At 29.9% G+C, this 16,202-nt stretch overlaps 1 protein-coding gene and 1 non-coding gene across 2 annotated transcripts; one reads left to right on the top strand and one right to left on the bottom strand.

The window, feature by feature from the left end:
* Window positions 1-5,783: 5,783 nt before the first annotated feature.
* LOC113859727 (aluminum-activated malate transporter 2) lies at window positions 5,784-8,533 on the bottom strand. The gene is made up of 6 exons (XM_027492430.1): window positions 8,248-8,533; window positions 7,981-8,121; window positions 7,443-7,715; window positions 7,128-7,264; window positions 6,892-7,035; window positions 5,784-6,266 (listed from the first exon to the last, which is right to left on the bottom strand). Exons 1-6 carry the CDS (start codon window positions 8,531-8,533, stop codon window positions 5,784-5,786), a joined length of 1,464 nt encoding a protein of 487 aa, XP_027348231.1.
* Window positions 8,534-15,622: 7,089 nt separating this feature from the next.
* LOC113860501 lies at window positions 15,623-15,729 on the top strand. Its single transcript, XR_003503953.1, has one exon. It is a non-coding gene; the product is annotated as a small nucleolar RNA R71 (small nucleolar RNA).
* The last annotated feature ends 473 nt before the right edge of the window (window positions 15,730-16,202 follow it).

The raw sequence follows: 16,202 nt of genomic DNA, 5'->3' as shown, positions 1-16,202 counted from the left end.
AAAAAATAAAATAATTTTTGTAAATTACGTATGTGTAATATTTTATGACTAAATAAAAACAATACCGTGTTAAATAATGATACAGACATATATTATGCACCTATCAATATTGACAATTGACAAATAGTAAAAGTGCCTTAGAATTTGCCTAATTATTTTTATTACTGAATGGGATGACAAAATGTGTTATACTTTTCACCTTTGTATCTTATATATGTTTAAAACAATTTGAAACTAAAAAATATTTTCAAATTTAAAACTTACATTTAAAATAATTAATAATATAAAAATATTTAAATTAACGTAGAATTATAAAGTTGAACAGAACTACTTTATGTGATTCTTGGTCTTCCCCATTTATTTTTATATATTATTTTCCCTCTGCTTTGTATCCTATTATGACTGTTGCATGCTTTTATAGTTGTTGTGTTTATTTGGTCTGCGCACTTAACAATTAGTGGCAAAGGAAATATTTACACTCTGATTTTGCACCACACATCATGCCTCAGTGCCTCATCACTCCCCTAATTTATTTCAACTTGGGATTAATATAACTATGTTGTTGACTACAAGGCATTGTTGATTATTATAACATTTTTTTTCTTAATTTCCAACCTCATCTAATTAAGGTCCACATAAGAACCTAACTTTTGTGGAAAACCCAACATAATTGTTCTTAATTAAAAGATTCAATAAGTTATTTGATTAATAAACCAAAAATAAAACGTGTTATATAAGATTTATTACTAATATATTTTTAAAAATAAATAGATTATTTAACTTAATTAATTCAATATTTTTAATATTTTAAGATAATAAAATTATTTTATTTTATTTAACAGTTTTTATTTCTTTAATTTACACATTAATATATTTTAAAATTAAATTAATAAATTCTTATTATCTTTTGTTAAAAGCTTAGCTAGCAAAGTGGTGTAATATTGATGAATGGAAATTAAGACTGCTTTGGAGCAAACTTGAAGTATTAAAGCTTTGTATTTTAAAATTATATTTTATTTAAATCTCAAGTTAAATGAAATAATAAAAATTGATATAGTGAAAATAACACATTTAATTGGACAAAATAACCAAATAATGTTAGTAATCACTAAAAAAATCATCAAAACTTGATCCAAGTTAAATTAAACTTATAACAATCTACTTGAACATGATTAACTTAAGTTTAAACGTGCTTATAAATGAATTCATATGAGAGGGTTAAACTATTAATTAAATCTTAGATTATCTATACAATTTTACTGGAATGAATAATTTGCTTACATGTATGTGTTCATTACTTCGAGATTATTAAAAACATTTATTGAATTCAAGTAAATCTTCTTATACAATAATTATGTAATAGTTGTATTATTTAAATAATTAAAAAATTATATCATATATAATATTATATATAATTATTTTTTCATTTTTTATCTAGATATATATACACACATATTAGAAATACATATAAACTATAAAATATTCTCCAAATAATATGCAAAATATTTTTCTATAATGTGAAATACAACAATACTGACAATGATATCATTTATATTCAATTTTTTTAATGTGTGTTTAAAGTCACGTGTTAATAAATTAAAAGTAATTTTTTATTAAAATAATAATATTAATTATATCTTTTTATGATAATTTAAAATATTTAATAAGATATATTAATATTTTTAACAACTTTTTCTGTCTTAAAAAATAGTATCTTTAGCAAATTTTGTTTTTTAAAATAATAGTCATTTTAAAATTTAAAAGTAAAATTATTTTTTCTAGTTTTACTATAAGATCTATGTTAAAACTTAATTTTTTAAATTTATTTATTAATAGATATAATAAAAATATTTTAATAAAGTTAAATATTTTTTTCAATTCTTGTATCACAGCACTATTGTTTAGAGTTATGGAACACATATTAAAACGTTAATTTCATAATTAAGTCGATCGAAATTTTTATAAACATATTTTAATTTTTAATGCAAGACAACGTTTACGGTAAAATTAGTCGACAGAAACATATAACGATAATTTGTTATTAAATGTAGAGCTGCCCTTTACTGACTTCACCTTTTTTTAAGAAAAATCATTATAACAAATTTTCGAATATATACCTGATAAAATAAATAAATAAATAAATAAGTAAATTTTAAAATTTATAAATTTTAATAATATTAAAATATATTAATTTAATAATTTTAAAAGCTAATATTATAAATAACAAAAGTAAAGCACGATGACGTGGGAAACCACTTTGGGTTTGGAGATGCATTCGATTTCATTTTGTACTTTGCTTCGAATGCGGTACGGTGCCTTTTTACAGTACTCTCAAATTCACTGTGTTTTGTTGTTCGTTGCTGACGCCAAAGTCAAAATATATATTGAAATAATCACTCTTCCAAGTTGCTTTACATTATATATATACATGTTAAAAAAATTTATAAATCTAGAATTAACAAAAAAATTATAATTAATTTGTTAAAATAAATATAATTTTATTATTATTTAAACAATAATCTTAATATACGTATATTATGTAGTTCATAAAGTGAACCTTACCCAATATTACACCATATTACCATATTACGCTTATAAACAAAAGAAATCAAACTTTTCAAAAATATATAATCAAATCACAGCCTTATTATACAAAACCTGTCTCTCACTTTAAGATTAAATTAACTATTTCTTATAAGAATACTTTTTTGCCGCTGATCAACCATCCTACAATTGTCAATATCACTCGAGACTATCACCTCAAATCAATATCTAAGTTGAATGGGATTCCACTCCAAAACAATATAATTTGTGTGTGTAAACTTTTAATATGATTAAAATTAATATAAAAACAACGAAATGAAAGGAAGGTAGGTTAGGGTTGGGAAGGAATGGCCTAAAATGGTGGGACAATATCCATGACCCAACAAGGCAACATGCAACAAGCACAAAGCATGATCCCATGTTGTCCTACTTTGTGTTTTGTTCTTATTTATGTTCTTGTATGAAGTTCTTTCGTATGCATACTGTCATTTCACTTTGTTCTTCTATTGCTTTTATATTGTAATAATTTTATAAATTCTTGATTCTATTCCTTTATTTTTCGTAATAATTCAACAGTTTCAATAATTCACAATAAAAAAAAACCCCCTTCTACTCCCGATCTTTCACACAAATCTTATAAGCTTTAAATCATTTTTAAAGACACCAGGGATTATTTTTTTACAGTTTGTTACTAAATTTGACCATATATTTAACATGGTTTAACTACGACTATTAGTGCTATAATGTTCTACTAATGCTAAAAATTCAGAACTTATATAACCCATATAAGCTGTTCAATTACATATACGCTATTTATCAAATCAATCACTTAGAATATAAGTGTGAAGTTTTAATTACATGAAAAAAAAGGTATAAACAGTTCATACTCTTTATGTTGCTTGAGTAGACAAAAATGGGCATGTTCTAGAATCTAAGATGTGATAAGTGTAGTAGATTATTTATAAACAAAAGTGATATATGCTATAACAAATCAAAAGAGATCATAATTTTTCTCCACATTTGGTTTCAAATAAGGCGCTTTTTTTAATAACCTGTAGCAGTAGAATTATAGTGGAAGACAACTCAAAGCCCACTTTTTGTTTTGCATTGTTTCTGCTTTTTACGCACTTAAGCACGTTCATCTTGCCGTGATTATAGTCTGAACCCACTTTGTCTTTAAAAGTACATTTGAAATTTAAAACTAACAAAATTAATTTAAATCATTAAATATTATTTAGATATGCATTAAAATTAGTTCTGAATATAAACTTTTATTAAAACATATATTTTTTTATTATTATAGAATGTAGTAATTAATTTTTAATGATAAAAGTATTTATTATAATATATATAGAGATTAATTTTGATGTATTATTAATGTAAAAAGTTTACAATATTAATCAATTACAAAATATTTTAATATATTTAAAAATATTTATTATAAAAATAAAATGTTTTAATTATATATTAATTTATGATTAGATAATAATATAAAAAATTATACAAGTCAATATATTTCAGTTAAATTTCATAATTTATATCCTCACTGATCCTGGTCACAAAATATTAAAATAACAGCCCCCATTGACTAATGACGTGTAAAGTAACCAGCTATTTTTTGCTTCTTTAGAAACAATCAATGATGGCTTTATTTATTAAAAAATATTAATTATATAATTATATTTGATTTGATTAAAATAGGAGGAAAAGAATTAAAAAAGTGAAATAAGATACAAATAGAAATTTAAAACTGTTTGGTTGAGGATGGAAAGAAAATTTTACTTGATGGGCTAGTTAAAATTTCTAAAATTTTCTTCACAAGTGAGGCGTGAATGTGATGGGTCTAAAGTCAATGTCTCTTTTTGTGCTTGCAATGGCTTTATGATGTTGTCGAATAGCATTGCTATCTATGACTTTGTCATGTCCGTACACCAAACATCTGAAGTCTCTGGACAATTCCTTGCTCGTGTATCCTTCCCATTCATGCAAATGGCGTCAGTGGATCTCTTAACTATGAGATACAGAAATAGAGCTCAACAATTATGGCAGAAAAACATATTAACAATTTTTTTTTATCACGAATAAAAGATAACTTTATTAAAAAATTTATTCATTCAAATAATATATTATTTTTATTCTATTTCTCTTTTCATGTATATTAAATTTCACATAATTTATAGGTATGAATTAAAATTTGATATTTTTTATATTTCAAAAGTATATTATCTGTTAAAAAAATGATATAATAAAGTACTTCGTTTTGTGTGAAATTTTATAAAATCAAAACCTTCAGATATACGTTATTGAATTAATTTCAGTTGGTAGAAGTAGGCCAGATAATAATTGTTAGTTTTTAAATTTTAAGGTTGAGAAATTTTGCTGCAGATATTTTTGAAAACTCTAGAATAGTTCCATATATCTCATGATGCACCATTACATAGACCTTTGATATGAACAATAATGTTGATCATCGCAATAACTGGTAGACTAGATAACCTTCATCATGGTTGGGGTATATAGGGGGGTTGAAGGTTAATTCGAATAATCTTTTCATTGAAATAAATAATGGGCTGGTGAAAAGCATCAACCCACTAAAATAACTCCACTTTCTTTCCACCCAAAAGAAAAAGCAACCGAACATGTGCCACAGCTATCTATGTGCATGTAGGCACAATTAAAATAATCCTCACGGCTTTCAGAGGGAATAATCATGATAAGTGATTAATCAAATCAAGTTTCTAATTATGATAACTTAATAGTTTTTCCATGGTTATCACGTTCCGTACCTTTCATTTGTGGATTAACAATATCATGAATTTATATGCCTCGATTATTTATGTTTTGATTTCCAGGGTCACGCGTTAAAATGTTGCTTGAGCTTTTGATCCATTTAAGTAACTCAAATTATTCTTTGGTTCTTCATTCGTTTGTTGACAATATTGTCTGCTCTAATGTAAGGTGTTTGTGAACAAGAGAATTGAGAGATGATGGCCAACCATCCAAATTTAGAGTACAAAAAACAATTCGAAAGAATTGCTAATTAACATTACATTAACCTCACATGAGGATATTAAAATAAGAAATTCAGAATGATCATCACAAATCAATCGAAATTAAGAATACAGAATTGGCATTATTGTAGTTAAGGCACTCTTCACGGTCTAAGCAACATAAGGTTAATTAGTTTTGTCCAATGTTGAGGACATGATTATTTCATTCCTATACACTTAAATCAATCATCAAACTATGTTATGTTCATCAGATGTTGATTTTTCACTATCTGACACAACTAGTGCTGATTCCTCAACTAGAATAACGAGTTGGAGGTTATCACTTTTGGGACCCGATTCAACACATTCACATTGTGAAGATTGTGATGTTTTGGGGTATTTATCTGTATCTACAGTATCAAAATGTGTGAGGTTGGCAAGATCATTAACCGAATCTGCTATTTTCTCTGTGAAATCCACAATATCAATTAATAGTGAAGCCACTGTCACAACTGGAATAATTGATAAAAGGTCTGTTTCTTTCCATAAGCTTGATTGGAGCAATGACTTGAGGTTCTTGACTGCATCTTTTGCGTTTGCAAGATTAATATCAGAAGAGGATGGCTTGGTCATTGCCCTGATTGATGATCCTAGTTCCTTCAAAGCTTTGCTAGATTCCAAACACATTTTTGAGCAGAGCTCTTGGACTGTAAAACGAATTTCTTGGGATCCCTACAAGGGTTCCAATAGGTAAAATCAGTGTCGATATAATCATAGTCCATAATAAAGTTTATTTTCCAATGCATGCAAACTCATTTGGTTAAAAGAATAAAGATGGTAAGGGTTGAAATTCCAACTACTTTTGTCAACAAAAATGTTTTTATTTGTTTTCATCTAGACAAAAAAAAATGTTTTAAAAAAATTATCATTACACTCATCAAATCAAATGGTGTATGAATGAAAAAAAAAAAAGAGAGAAGATAAAATAAAATAAAAAGTAAGATAGAAAATAGATATACAGAAAATGTGTAAAAATATAATAACTAATTATTTAATGATATTTTACTCAAATCTAAGATGTGTGGGATATATATATACACAAAAGATATATCTTGTGAAAATATTTTTTCAATATGACAAAGATAAATCTCAATCATACAGCTATATATAAATGATTAAAATTTTTTAAAAAAAAGTTTAAAGTCACACACTTTAAAAATTTAAGTAGTTTTTTTTTTTTAAATTACATTAAGTGTTTCTTTATCATAAGATTTTAACTATGAAATATTTGTATATTTTCATTTTATATATTTGGCATGCATGCATGTATATATATTATTAGATTGATGATATATACTTGGATATCAGAATTGAGGTGTGCATTAAGGGCTTCCATTCGATATGCACATTGGCGAGAAAGGCCACCAATGTTGAGGTATAGGTTCCAAGGATGACGAAATTTAAACTTGCCATGACCTGGTTCCCACCTTGCAAAATTGGCCTGCATAGTGAAGAAAATTACATGAGACATGTGCATGAGATTTTCATATAAGGAAAGAAGCGAGGGAACACAAAGCAGCAACTTGCACTCACCAGAGAGTCATCACTACTTTTAGAATTGAGAACCTTTTTGTAACCTTCTAAAAACGACTTCTTGTCTTCAGAATCTCCATCTTTGTTGTCTATAGATTCCCCTTCTTTTGATATTTTGAAGTATTCACGTACAAACGCTGTAAAATATATCAAATTATTATGACTTAAGTCTCAATAACAATTTACAAGAAAAGATAATTATTTTTTTTCCATTTATTGGTATTATATAAGGTATTGATTTATAGTAACTTTTTGCTTCGGTAAATGTAATTAATTCATGACTTTATTTCGTACATTTATTTTGTTAAATCTAACCTTCTAAGAAGTCTCCAAGTATTTCTAACTTGTTAGCAATTGAATAGTGGAACTCTTCACCGGCCCACACAGGACAAACAAAAATGGAAATCATCACACAAGCCGAACCCCCTATAAAAATGGTTGATAGCCTCTTGTGTGCCATTAATAGTACTTCATCATCTCGAAACCCAGATACAGATATCAAAGAGAATGTCAAGATAAATATAAGCATCCCGTAGTCATATCTTGCCTTCACTTTCGGAAAAAATCTTATAAATGATGCTATAGCAGCTGCATAAAAAAAAAAGGATTAAAATCATTATATAATTTACAAAATCAATGAAAATGAATTGAAAATAGCTAGAGTTTCTTAAGTTGATGTTATTGTTATGCAAACGTTGATCAGTGTCTATATTAATTAATTTTAATGTCAACAAGACACCTAAATTTAATAATATTTTTTATTTATTGATTCCTTAATTAACTTTTTTAAACTACTTGTTAATAAGTCTTTGATTATTATTTATTTTACTTATTTGGTAGCTTTGTTTTTCACCTTGTATGAAGACAAACACGCCAATCAATATGGGTTCCCCTGTATCTCCAGATAGGCTAGCTAAGTAATGAGCTGCAACACCAAGCGCACCAGCCGCCAGCGTTGCAATTGTCCTATTCAAACCTTTGCCTAGAGTGGCTCCTAAAAATGTGTCACATATATATAATATATTAGTTAGTTAGTACAACAAAGGCATACATAAATATACAAAACAAACATGGGTTAGTAACATAGTATGATCATTAATTATAATATGCAGAAACTTACCAACTGTGTATTCAAAAACCACCACCACAGTCATCACAGCCCACATTGCTGAAAGGCCAAAATTCTCATATAGAGGTTGATAGTAATAGAATAGAGAAACCAGGGAGATTGCAAGCCCCACTTTTAGTGAATGAATCACTTTTCTAGGGTCATCTTGGGCTATCTCTTTTGTCAACCTACAAATACCCAATACCTTCTCCTTAAGAGCTTTAGGCAAGGCCTTTAACCGTTCCCATGCTCTACCAAATACCCCTTTTTTCTCTAGGTTTGTGTTTGGTGATGCCATATCTCCTTGAACTAGGTTGTATCCTCTGAAGGAATTGAGTAACAAGGAACAAAGATGCTGTTACTTATTTTGGTCCTTCTAGCCACCTTCTATGTGTATTTATAGAGAGAGGTAGCAAGAGAAAGCACCTGATTGAAGATTTCAAGAATAATATTTTAATGCTATAAACATTTGTTAGTGCGCTTAATTTGTACGATGAGAGTACGCAGACATATCTGCTTAGAAAAATGGCTTATACTTTTTATTTTATAAGGTGGAAAAGCTAGGAATATTGACATAGACCCTCAATAAAGATAATAAATAACTTGGTGCTATGCGACAAAAAATGACAATAATGGGGCATTTTAGACGTGTGTGGATAGTGTTACACATTGCAAGTAGCCCACAAGTTTTGAAAGCAAAAATTAATGGCTATGGACACTTGGCTGCTGTAACAAATCAGGAAGGCAAAAAAAAAAGGGACTGCTACAACTTGAATGTATTAGTGGTAAAAACTGAAAAATCATGTTGGAATACAGCTTTAAATGAAAAAAAAAAAAAGTTTATATAATGATTCTAGCTAGCTGTAACTTTTTATTAACAGAAACCAGTAAGTTTACATAATGATTCTAGCTAGCTGTTAAGTTTTTTGAAAAATACTAAAAATGCTAAAAAAATGAATCATGGTAGAAGAGGCTTAATTAAACTCAAATGCAGTTCATAGTATACAAAATTTTGGAAAAATCAGTCACATCTAAAGGTCATGTTACAGGGACCTTGGAAGTTAACATCTTGTAATTAAGGACTTTGCCAACAACATATAATAATTTGTGACTTACTATCATTTTCAACTATTCGCCTTAGTGTTATACAGTATAAGTGATAGGCAAAGCTTTTTCATGAAAAGGACTAGTCCGTATTGAATCAATGGAATTTATGAAAAAGGATTTCCTTGTTATCTGTATCTTAATATGTCATTATTCAGTGAAACTGGTGTGTAGGGTCCGTGTAGTTAAACCCTATATAATGGCAATAGTTGGCTATTACAAACAACCATTCTCATCTAGAGCTGCTCATTGAAAGAAATAGTGTGTATGGATGCTGCCTGCTATGAAAATCTTTCCCTTTTTGTTTTCCTCCACTTTGAAACTGATATTCATTAACACAAAAATCAAGTCACCCTGAAATTTTAAGGATTGAAGCTGTCTGCTTTCTTTTTTTACAATCTTATCAAATATAATATCAATTCAATCTCTAAATTTAATGCTATTCATCAATTTATTTCCTAATATTACAAAAAAAATAAATTAGTTTTTGAATGGAGCAACATGAATTAATTTGGTCTCGCATATTATCAAATTAATTATTTTGTTTATACATTTAACAACTATTATCAAATGATTTATTTTTAACATGATATTAGAACCTATTTAATCTTAATATTAGACCACTCACAAATGTCTTGTCTGATAAACTTTGCACACCAAATATCTACTTTTAAATGTAAAAGAAATATATTGACAATGCTCTTCTTTTAAACTAATTTTTTAAAAATAAATTAGGTTCATTTTATTCTTATCACGTTTTCTAATTTAAAAAATAGGAAAAATATAATTTTTAAAAAATTTAAAACTATAATCAAATTGTTTGATTATTAGATCAATTCTTATTCAAATGTAATACATATACACTTTGAATGCATTTAGATAAGTAGTTTAATTAAGTATTTATACAATAAATTTTTACTACAGAAGTTTTATATCTTAAATTCAATTATAAATTTTATCACAATAAATTAAAATGAATTTATTTTAATAATATATATTAAAAAATTAATTGAAGTTAACTTTAAAAAATACAGATTATATATTATTTTCATAAATTCTTTCAAAACACTCATTTTATCATCTTGATTTACAGTTTGTTTCAAAGAATTTATAAACAATTTATGAAAATATTTTATAGCTTTTATTAAAATTTTGAACATATTTCAATAAAATTGTGTATTTTATCAAAATATTTTTTTTCAGTTTATTCTAAGAACTTTTTAAATTAAATTTATGGTATGAATTTTAAAAATTATTAACTTTTTTAATTAAGTTGCATGTACAAACACATTCTTATATATATCATTTACACATTTTTCTTTAATTATCAAAGTTGGTACATTACTTCTTGATACATAAATATTTTGATAATTTTTATTTATTCTATCTCACTTTATCGCATAGTTTTATTTTGATGCATAATAATGTAAGTTATCAACACATTAAATATCAAATTATTAAATAATATAATAATGATCCATCAAATTATAATATAAATTTGTTACATTCACAAAGCATTTTAGTTGAATTCTAAAATTTCAATTGAGTTTTGGACCGACTTATATTTGTCATAGTCTAAGTGAATGGACACACAAGTCCTCTTAAAACTAATCATCATTACTTATAAAAATATTCACTACCAGAAAAGCATCATTTACAGACGGCTATTACAGATAGTCATTACATCTGTCAGTAATATAGATAGATAAAAATTTATCTGTAACGGTCGTTTGTAGTTTGTTTGCCATTTGGTACAAAATAATATAGGCAAAAATTATAGATAAATTTTTTTGTCAGTAATTTGAAAATGGGAGGAAAATTTGGAGCAGCGGAGGGCAAGTGTACCATCGAGAAGTAATAAAGGGTTCTTAAATTAAGTTTCCAAAATATCGTCCCACAAGGATTAATTTTCAATTACTAAGAATTTTTTAATTTAATTGTTTAAACTTCAAAGATACGAGATTAATTAAAAACAAGAATTTATAAAATCAATTATAAAACTAAAAGTAAGGAATACACTATAGATCTATTAATTAACCGAGGTACGGTCGCTTGACGATATAATTAATTAGGATTAAGAAAGGAGCGCAATAAGATAAAATCTAATTACAAAACGGAAATCAAATTTAGATTTAAACATCAAAATTCCATAAATTCATGAACAATAGTTTCCATAGCCCTAGCTATGGACTTAGTTACTCATGCTAAAGAAAATAATTAAAACAATCATAAACAAAGCCATAATCAAAAGCAAACTAGAATGAGATGAGTTCCCAGTCTTCAAGTACGATCGCTCGAAGCTCTAAGTCTCGCCAAGCATGTGCCAAGGATCCCGTGCAAGAGAGACGAGATCAGATGTATTCTAGAGTCAAAGCCAAGATGTCAAAAACTGGTCTAAAATGGTGTCTGAGATCTTCCCTTTTATAGGATTTGAAAACCCTACAAACTCTTCATAATTAGGTTTTCCGTAGATGAGCATGGCCGTGCAAGGCCTTAAGCACGGTCGTGCATGGGCTCAAAGCACTTCCGTGCTTGTTGGAAGGGTCTGGGCGTGCTGGCTGCTGCGAAACTCTAATCTTCTATCAATTTGGGCCCAAAATCCACTTGCGGCCTCTTTATACCAAACTGCACAATTAATATATAAATTAGTGTAAAACCAAAATAAAATAAAGATCAAATATGGATATATGGGCTGTAAAAGAAGGCCTAAATATAGACTTTTCAACTTCCCCATACTTACCTATTTGCTTGTCCTCAAGCAAAATGCTAGCTAAGAGTAACATAATAACTTAAAACATAATACCACACAAGGAACCCGAGATGAGGAGATAAAGAAAGCAACAAGAGTGATATCACTGAGCATAAGCAATCAAAAGGATTAACAATTAGAATCTTATATTTCCATATTTTTCACTTAAACATCAAACTGGGGTACTCTACTTTCCTCTCTCACTAGGGGACAAAATAAGATATCGCTCAATTCTCCTAAAGAAGAGTGTACTACCATAGGCTTGACTATAAACTGACTCTCTACTATATAAATTAAATGGAAGTAAAAATCATGAGGTCTTTTTCAGGTTATAATGTGGACAAGGGGTTATAATAATTGAGGTGAGATAATTGGCAGAAAGGGAATATACAAAGGGGTAATAAATTATAAAAATTATAAACATCCCCTAAGTTTACAAATGAAGCTCTTAGAGTAATTTTTATATTTTTGTATGTGAACAATATCTTTACTCTTCTCTTTTTTCAGTCATATATAACCTTTTTTCTTTTTTTTTTTCATACTTTCTTTCTTTCTTTTTGCACATGAGATATATATAGGAGAATTTATCAAACAATTCAACAACTCAATTGCTCCATTCATAAACTCAAGGTCATCAAAATATTTTTATAGATTTAATGCAAGAGACCAAGAAAATTAATAAAGCTCAAAGTGGACAACTAGTTGTATCTCAAACATGCTGAAGGCTAAGAATAAAAATCTTATTATGCCTCAATCATATTAAAAACATGCAATTAAAAAGAGAAGTCTTAAGTCGATTCCAAGTCAAGTTCTAGAGCACAAATCTTAAGGAGATAATCACACAAAACAATGAGGAAAGGGGTACAATTAATTAAATTAAGATAGAAATCTCCTTTAAGGCTCAAAACTCACATCTGTTAGTTAAAGTTTAATGTAGAGCATAAAAGTAAGGAACCTAGCTAATTATTAGTTTCCAAATGAAAGTATAATACCAATAATAATCACTAAACATGCTCTTCTATCTGGAAAAAATTGGGTTCCATGAGGGAAAAAGTTTTAAATTATCATAAAAATAGTATAGGCACTTTACTCAGTAACATGCAAATAACAATCATATAATTAAGAACTACTCCCCCATACTTAAAGCGAAACATTGTCCTCAATGTTTGAAAGCAATTAACTTAAAAGCATGTAAAGAGGGCAATTGAATAAAAAGGAAAGAGGTTCCCTGATAATTCTTGACGCGACGGCTTCGAGTGAGGGAGCACGACCATGCTGAAATCTTGAGCATGCACATGCTTATGATATAAAGCTTTCTCTCACAACTGCGACTCAATGCACGGCTGTGTATGTGATGAGCACGGACGTGCTTCCAAATCAGAGCTCAAAAGTGTAAGAACAATCAACTCCGTTCTTACAATCTTTCAATATGCTTATTCTTTATTCTAAAAATAAAATATAAATAGCAAAACTTAAAATAAACAAAAAAAATAAAATAAAAGACACAGGTTGCCTCCTGGGAGCGCTTGTTTAACTTCACGAGCCTGACGTTTCTGTTAAATCATGTTGGGAAGAAAGTATGAGTCTCAGAGGTGACTCCCTTGATATGCAATTGTCTCCCCAGCAGCTTTGCCTCCCCAACACCTATTACATCAGAAATTTTTTTCATAAGATGGAAATTAGAATAAAGAGAAGAAAATTTAAGCTCTAAATCAGGAGGCTTATTAATGAATGTTTTAAGCTTTTGTCTTTTCTTCTTCTTATATTGCTTCCTCCTTGGCCTTCTTCTCGTGGTTCCATGCTTCACATGAATTGGAGGAAGAGAAGCAACATCCATAGTGCTCACAAAGTGACAAGACTCTTGGCTAGAAGGGTACTTGAAAGAATTGAAAACTTGAAATACAACTTCCTCATCATCTAGCCTCAGTGTAAGCTTCCATTCTTGTACGTCTATGATGGCCCTAGCAGTGGCCAAGAACGGTCTCCCTAGTATAATGGGGACATTATCATCTTCTTCCATGTCAAGTACCACAAAGTCAGCAGGAAATATAAACTTCCCAACTTTTACAAGTATGTTCTCCATTATGCCTTTGGGGTATATGATCAACCTATTTGCTAGCTGAAGTGACATGGAGGTCAGCTTAGGTTTATGCATTCCAAGCTTCCTGAAAACAGAATAAGACATAATATTAATACTTGCTCCTAAATCATATAAAGCCTTATCAATATGAGTTTTTCCAATTGTGCAATGAATAGTAAAACTCCTTGGGTCTTTAAGCTTATGTGGAAGCTTTTTAAGGACTATAGCTGAGCACTCCTGGGTGAGCTTCACAGTTTCATGTGCTTTCAGCTTTCTTTTATTGGTCAAAATCTCCTTTAAAAATTTAGCATATTTAGGCATTTTAGAGATAGTATCAATGAAAGGCATATTGATGTGCACTTTGCCCAATAAGTCTAAGAACTTGTGGAACTCTTCATCATAAGGAGGATGACCTTGCAGCCGCTGTGGGAAAGGTATCTTAGGCTCATAAGGCCTTGGTTGAACAAGAGACTCTTCCTTCTTTTCTTTTTCAAGCTCCTCGCTTGAAGCACGGTCTTGCTCATAGTGATGCACAGCCGTGCTTTGATCACTGTCATGAGCGTTCTTGTATAAGTACGGTCGTGCTTCAGTTTCAGTGCTCATCAGTAAGCACGGGCGTGCATGTAGAATCAGCATAGGTGTGCTTCTTTATAGGCATGGGCGTGCATGTGCCTCTGTTCTGCAATTCTTGTAGTTTCTTCCCATTTCTAAGAGTGACGGCATTGCATTGCTCCCTTGGATTAGGCTCAGGCTGAGATGACAGTGTTCCCATCACTCTTTGACTTAGAAGGTTCGTAATTTGCTCCAAATGTGCACTCATCTTAGAAGAGTTGGCTTATATTTCAGATTTAACCTCTGCGAAGCTCTTATCAGTTCTCTCAATATGTTGGTTCAACTTGGATTCAAGCTCTGTCATCCTCTTCTCTGAGTAATGCACATATTGCATCATCTGTTTTTAAAAGTTAGACTGAGATCTAGGAGCTTCTTTTCCTTTAGATCTTGCTCCTTGACTTTGCATATGAGGAGGGCGATAAACACTTGAATTTTGACTTCCAAAGCTATTCCCCCAAGAGTTAGGAGGATTACTCCTCCACCCTGAACTGTGATTGCCCATGAAGTTTCCTCCTCTTGCTTAAATTCTGGGCTTGCGAGAGCTCTTACAGGTTAGTCTTGAGCCTTTATTAAAGATTTTAGTTGCTTTACAAGGGCTGTCATTTGGTTCATTAGTGGACTGCTGCTCTCTACTTGGTGGACTGTGGCGGTCTCTTTCCTCTTGATGTCGTAAGAGTCAGCGGTGTGCCACTGGAAGCTAGAAGATGACATCTCATCTATTAGCTTGTATGCATCATCTGGATCTTTTCTTATGAGGGACCCTCCTGTTGTGGCATCAATCGTAGCCCTGGAAAGTGATTGATAGGCCACTGTAAAAAATGTGTACCTGTCTCTACGTCAAAAAATCATGATGAGGACATCTCCTCAAAAGCTCTCCAAATCGCTCTCATGCCTCAAATAAAGATTCAGCTTCATGTTGTTGGAAGCAACATATCTCCGTCATAAGCTTAGAGGACCATGATGGAGGAAAGTACTTTCCCAAGAATTGTTGAGTGAGATCCTCCCAAGTTCTGATGGAATTGGCTAGGAGTGAGGAAAACCATGCATTCACCCTTTCAGATACTGAGAAGGGGAAAAGTCAGAGTCGAATAGCATCGTTGGAAACTCCATTGTACTTTATGGTATCCGTCAATCTGAGGAACTTTGTCAGATGAAGATTAGGGTCTTTGTTAGGCATTCCTCCAAATTGTATCGAGTTCTGGACCATGGTTATGAGTGCTGGTTTCAATTCAAAATTGTTGGCCTCCACATTAGGTGCCGCAATGCTTCCAGGAGTGCCTCTAGCAGTGAGTGTCATGTAATCTTGAATTGATCTCCTTCCCTCTGCCATTCTTTGCTCTCTCATTTCTTTTCTTTGTCTACGCGTTGTTCTCTCAATCTCCGGATCAAATAAATAAGTTGTAGAGCACTTAGAACGAGTGG

This window comes from Abrus precatorius, unplaced genomic scaffold, assembly GCF_003935025.1.
Source record: "Abrus precatorius isolate BTA unplaced genomic scaffold, Abrus_2018 Scaffold2, whole genome shotgun sequence".
Classification (NCBI taxonomy): Eukaryota; Viridiplantae; Streptophyta; class Magnoliopsida; order Fabales; family Fabaceae; genus Abrus; species Abrus precatorius.
This window is presented reverse-complemented; position numbering and strand designations above follow the sequence as displayed.